This window comes from Bombus flavifrons, chromosome 4 (assembly GCF_040668555.2).
Source record: "Bombus flavifrons isolate JBK064 chromosome 4, iyBomFlav1_principal, whole genome shotgun sequence".
Lineage (NCBI taxonomy): Eukaryota > Metazoa > Arthropoda > Insecta > Hymenoptera > Apidae > Bombus > Bombus flavifrons.
In genome coordinates, this window is record NC_138445.1 from 14,219,964 (window position 1) to 14,226,262 (window position 6,299).

The 6,299-nt window shown below is 43.9% G+C and overlaps 1 protein-coding gene across 1 annotated transcript in view; it reads right to left on the bottom strand.

The window, feature by feature from the left end:
- Positions 1–5,464, bottom strand: part of LOC138179118 (uncharacterized) — a 183,253-nt gene extending 177,789 nt beyond the window's left edge. Inside the window, exons 1-2 of the mRNA XM_069111569.1 lie at positions 5,345–5,464; positions 3,623–5,144 (exon numbers count right to left, since the gene is read on the bottom strand). Of these exons, the coding sequence (XP_068967670.1) occupies positions 3,623–5,144; positions 5,345–5,464 (1,642 nt within the window). The remainder of the gene's footprint in view (positions 1–3,622; positions 5,145–5,344) is intronic.
- Positions 5,465–6,299: the final 835 nt, after the last annotated feature.

Sequence of the window (6,299 nt, forward strand, 5' to 3'; positions counted from 1 at the left end):
ACGGTGAATTTAAAGAAAACGATACAGCTGACTTCAAAGAAGCATGAATCTTTGGTACGAGGGTGCGTTAATTAGAAGAAGCAATGAATCGTCGGACGCGAAAAAATGGAAGAGGCACCAGAGGGAGGGTCGGAAGATAGTAAAGAGAAAGAAAGAAAAAAAAAAAAAGAAAGAAAGAGCCGGAGAGACAAGGGACCGGGCAGAATCTGGGAATGTCGAAATTTTTGGCGCGTTGCCAACGCGCGGTTATCTTATTATGATCAAGCGGAATTAACGAGCTATTTATCGAGATTACACACAGCGATATGCAACATTATAATCTAAAATAAACCACCGGTCGGTTCCGCGGCTTTATCAACGCTTTTAAAGCGGCATTCGCCAAATACAGATATCCCGATGTTATTGCAAACAACAGCAACGCGACGCCTATAAAACACCGCGACGCTTCCCCAAAAATCGGATCTTTCTTTGTAATACTTGGTCTGTGTGTATTCGTGAATTTCGACGTTAATGAGTGCTCGGTCTCGTCGACACGATCATTGATTAGATTTGTTTGTTCATTGACTCGAATCGATCTCAATACGTTTATTGTCATTGCGTATCTTCGGTTGAGATTCTCAGTATATTAGAACGCGTCATTCTCTTTTAGATTAAAATGATTTTGTACACAATGGAATTTAATCGCTCAGTGGGCTATGTACGTACGTATGTGTATAAATAGTTGTAACGAAGAAACGTTAGATATTTTCAAGTAGAGCGAAAATATGTAAACATAGAAACATTATGAATGTTCAAAATACTTCAAGTAAAGTAATATCGTAATACTGTGGGAGTGAAATCTCTATTTAGGTACAATTTTGTTTGTATCGTTCTGTACATGTTTTTGCCTACAATAATAGCAAGCTGTAATGTTACGCTCTACAAGAATTACACTTTATTCTAAATTGTTACTATACCCAATTGTGGCTAATTATCTATCGAAAAGTATGCAACGGAAAAGTCGTCAAGGTTGCTCTAAGATCTGTAATACAGAGCGAAGATGTGTACGATACAACGATGACATAAAAATTCTCCATGCACAATATACGTACACGTATGTAGGTCTTCCACGATTCAACAATCTCAACACAATGGTTACAGAAAATCTCCTATGTTCTCGATACTCCTATTAAGAAATAATTTACGGTAGAATAATTCTCAAGATTCCTATTAAAAACTATCTGCCAAAAACAACGGTAATTTACAAAGACAATAATGCAAACTATAATATTAGGTTGTCCGAAAAGTGTCTTTCTTTTACAGACACGTCTTTTACGATAACGCACCTGTATACAAACATGAAACCTAATCTGTCGAACGTCTTTTATTTTGATAGGACCAAATGGATCATACGTAGTTCGATAAAATAATATAAAACGGGAAATATCGTGCATCCATTATTTCCTTATAAAACGAAGGAGACTTTTCGGACGACCTAATATGTCCAAGAAAAACCATCCAAATCCCAAGATCTGAAAGACTCGGGAAGAAATTCAAGGCTGATCCTAGAGCAAGGATCGCGCATCCATCGAGCTGAGACCCGCTTTCCCCGATGGTAGGTTTACGCGGAACGAAGCGTATAGGAAGATTGACGAGGAAGGTACAAAGTTGGTCGTGGCGAAGGGCGACGCAGAAGGGCAAAAAGAGGAGGTGGCGAAAAAAACGGCATGATATCGCCGTGGATTCGGCCGTGTTGTTCGCTCGTCCCATTCGCTCGGATGGACAAGGACACGATGAAAGCGGGCCGATGTGTGCGACAAGGTAAGAGAGCAAGACGAGCATGCTGAGAGAAGAAACGAAGTCGGCGGTCGGTCAGTGAGCGAAAAGAATAGCTGGCTGATTCATACGCGAAGTCACGAGCCGTACGTCGTACGCAGCCGGCGTACGGTCGTGCAAGCGTAATCAAAAACACACGAGATGCGCACGTCTCTCACGGCGAGCTTCCCTTCTTCTTCCACCTCTTCTTCTTCTTCTTCCACTCCCTTCTTCATCAAGGTAGGCTTCGCACGCTTTTATACTTGAATCCTTCCTTCCTTTCGCCAACGATGCTTCGAGTTAAGTTTGCATTGTAACACGGTGAACGTGAACTATTATTTACATAATATCGTTTGGAGTAACCGTTGTTATTAGCAGGTTCTAACAGTAAGTTGGAGTAACTTTTTGATTAAACAAGCAATTGGTGTTTATAGGTAACTTTAGGTAATTTATACCGACGATGAATCATAACTAATTTATACGATCGAATTATTCTTAAATTTTGTAGCGACTGAGAAATAATTACATCTCGTCAGTTTCGGCTAATTGTTTCTTCGTTATTTCCTATTTACTGTCAATTCTACGATACATGGTATAACTGTTGAATTATAAGTCGATTATCAAATTGCTCTGTGCAAAAGTTACGTGATTTCAATATTTGTAATAAAAAATAATATGTGTAATATGTGAGCAATAGATATTATGGTAGTACAAGTACTATTTTTCGATATCATTGAATGAGATCAAAAGCAAAAGTACATAATATGCTGCTCCAAAATGAGAAGAGAAACATGTTTACAGGATGTGCTCTCTTTTTATCCCGCCCTGCATCCCTTCCTTCCTTCAAAGGGTTGAAACGAACGAAAAGCTTAAAAAGGCAAAACTCATCAAAAGGAAAGCGAAAAAGTAGTCACTATATAAACAAACAACGATCTTTTCCACGCGTATGGGTACAGTGGATGCGTACTCGAATCAACTTGATGTTTCGACGAATGGAACGTTCGAGGACTGCAATGTACACGCTCGTTCAAAATTTATGTATTATGTATAAATTTATGTATTATTATGTATTATGTATTAAATTTATGTATTATGTATTTAATTAATAATTATAATAAAAATAATAAATCTAATGGTTGTCTCAAAAGTTTCTTTCCTTTCATAAGGAAACAATAGATGCGCAACATTTTTTATTTTATGTTATTTTACTGTTCCATCGAGACAGAATGGATCATACGTAGTTCAATGAAATAATATAAAAGAGGAAATGTTGCGCGTCTATTATTTTCTTACAAAATGAAAAAATCTTTTAAAACAACCTAATACATCGCCGTATTGAGTTCATCAGGTCAGAACGTCAATTGGTCGGAATACGCATCCATCGTAACCACAGCCTAAGATCTAAAACGAAAGGACCCAGAACGAGTAGAACACGAGGTCATAGTGAGACGCGCGAACACAAGCGGCACGAGACATCACGGAGACGAACGCGAGGTAGAAAGACTTGGAGGGCGAAGGGAGAGGGCAAGGAGAAAGTGGCCGCACGGTTAGAATAGTTAAAAATAACCTGACCAAGGGTCCTGCGTCGAGCTTCGGTTCCTGTAAACATGTCCATGGGGAGAGGCACGGCAAAAGAAGCAACGCGAGAGACACGCGGCTCGCGTGTAGCCTCCGACAGAAAGAGACGAGCAGAGCCGGCCACGGGTCGGAAACTCTCTTTGGTGGTCGGAACGAGAGAGAACGCCTGTGCGTAGAGACGCAAAGAAAAGAGGAGAAGAAGAAGAAGAAGAAGAAGAAGAAGAAGAAGAATAGATTTCGTGGTACTCACGTGCTTCCATAGAGGTATCTTGACTCGGTGGTGGTAACTGTGTGGTCGTCGGCGACGTGTTCGTGGTCCTTGCCGTAGTCGACGTAGACGATGAGCCTTTGGCTTCTGTTACCGTGACCTTGACCTGTTCTTCGCCACTCTCGGCCTCCTTGTCCTCGCTCGCCGCCTCTTTCGGCCTCGAGCGTGTCCTTACGTTTCCAGCTCCCGGCTCCTCATCTTCAGGATACGACCACGCTGACATCGGCCTGGCGACTGTTGTGGTCCACTCGACGACACCACCACCACCACCTTTGACCTCACCACTACTACGGTCCCCCGCGAACGCGAACCTATCCCTGTCGTCTTTACGAGACGAGATATCTACCTCTACCACTTTTTCTTCGTCTTTAGCCTTCCTGTTGCGTCTACCAGCGGATTTACCCGAATTTACACTTTCGTCGTCCGATAATCTAGGCACAGTTCGATGAACCAAACGAAACGACGTGTTAGTCCAAGGGACTGGTAGTACCGTAGTTACCGTAGTCGCCGTTTTTGCTGTTCTTCTTGTTAACGTCGTCGTCTTCGTCGTCGTCTTCGTCGTCGTCGTCGTCGTCGTCGTCGTCGTCGTTGTCGTCGTCGTCGTCGTCGTCGTTGTCGTTGTTGTTGTTGTTCCCGTGGTCGTCGAACGATTTTCGTTCGATAAGGTATCACCGACAGTGTCCTCGAAAGCCAACGATGATAACGTTGAGTCACTGCCAGTTGTTTCGCTCGCGGTAAAGATAATGCCGCCTCGACGAATTTCTGGTTCGACTCCGTCGATATGGATCGAAGATGGTTCCGTGTTACGAGGACGAAAAAATCTCGTAGCCAATTGGTATGGTTCGACGGGGCTTAAAGAGGATGATCCTCGATCATCGAGCAAGCTCACTGCGGCGACCTGTCGCCGTCTCGACTTGGTCCTCTCGTGAGCCAGACCTCCTCCTCCTCTTCCTTCTTTTCCGCCTCCTTCACTTCCTTCGCCTCCTCTTCCGCCTGCTACTACAGGGGAAGAAGGATCCTTCCTTCCGATGGTATCGATTCTCGTTCGTTCCCAGGCAGAGAGCAACCGATCCCCGTCGAGACCGTTCGGGTCTTCTCGTTCGCCCGGTAGCAACGATACCTCGTGATAATCCAGTTCTCCCTTCGAGGCGCTCTCGTAGGTTGGGTTCTCCGGATGGTGATTGGAAAATCGACCCTTGTAAATGGCTCTTCGAAAGGAAGACGGGAACGACGATGATGACAATATTGATGATGATGACGACGACGACGATGAACGGTCCGTTGATCGAGGCAGAAGACGAGGAGGCGTAGCATCGAGGGACACGTGCGGATCGGAAACCACCGGCGCAGCCGTCGTCGTGCACGCTTGATTACCAAGAACACCGACGACCAGAAGAAGCAGGGGCAAACCCACCCCCGCCCCCGTGGTGACCCCCACAACTCCCGGCCTTACAACGAAAACTCGCGAGGCCGTCCAGTCCAGCTGGTTATAGGCCGATCTTGTCTACAGTGGATCCTTTGAATCGCAATATTTCCAATACACCTTCTTCTTCTCGTTTTTTCTTCCTTTTCCTCGAGATTTGTCGTCTCGCTATCCACTCCAAAATTCCTCCACCCCTCCTCCGCCTCTTCTTCTTCCTCCTCCTTCTGATCTACATCCAACCTCCTATTATCGTTCCTCCTTAGTAAAACACCTGCTCTCACCTTTATCCGGAACCAGCTCGGGCTCCGTTTGTATCGACCCGACTCCAGGTGTCTCTTTTTCTTCTTTTTCTTCTTCGTCGCCGCGACAACTGGTTCACCCACGAGATTTCGGTCTCGCATTTATCCCGTCGCGTGTCGAACGTTTCTACCGAGGTATCCGCGTCGCGCCAACTCCACCGACGATATCGCTGCTACGCGATCGCGCTCCGCCATCATCGCGAGTCGTGCCGATCGTTGTCGCGAACGATCGCCGGACGAGCATTCGCGAGTACACGCGCCTCCGCTGCTCGCCCTGGCATTCTCTGTATTGTTCGTTCCTTCACCGCACTCGCGAGTTCCGATCCAACGAATTTTCGCAAAATCGACCCCAGTTATCGGTCTCCAGGAGCAATTACGACGTATCTGTAACAGATAGTAATATAGATTTGTTATTACAAGGCATTAGTTTTAGCACGATTTGTCAATTGATCTTGTTAAAAGTAATATCAATCAACTCTACTACTTGTTAATTTCTTGGGTTCATATGGTATATACATAAATACGCGAACTGATGTTCGATCCTCAAGAAACAAATCACTCAATTCGAATAACTTAATTTATATCGCTTAATTGTCAGGTAAGTTGGAAAACCGGTATTTCTAATATCATCAGTCGTCTGTACTTTTCAATTTATGGAGTTGATCGGTAGCTCGATTAAAGAAAAGCAATTTACGACGATATGCACGTCCGTAGTTAAGGATCAAAGAAATTATTCAAATACACATTAGAGAACGTATTAATGAAATTAAAAGTCTTTTTACGAAGCTATGGATTGAAAAAAAGCGAATAATTGGCAGCAGGTTTGTTATCATTTGTTTCCGATACATGTACCCACTCGTACATGTGTGATATGAACAGCTGCAATTTGCGACAAGAAAAAACAAAGGAGATAGATACGTAATAAATTCGATCAATG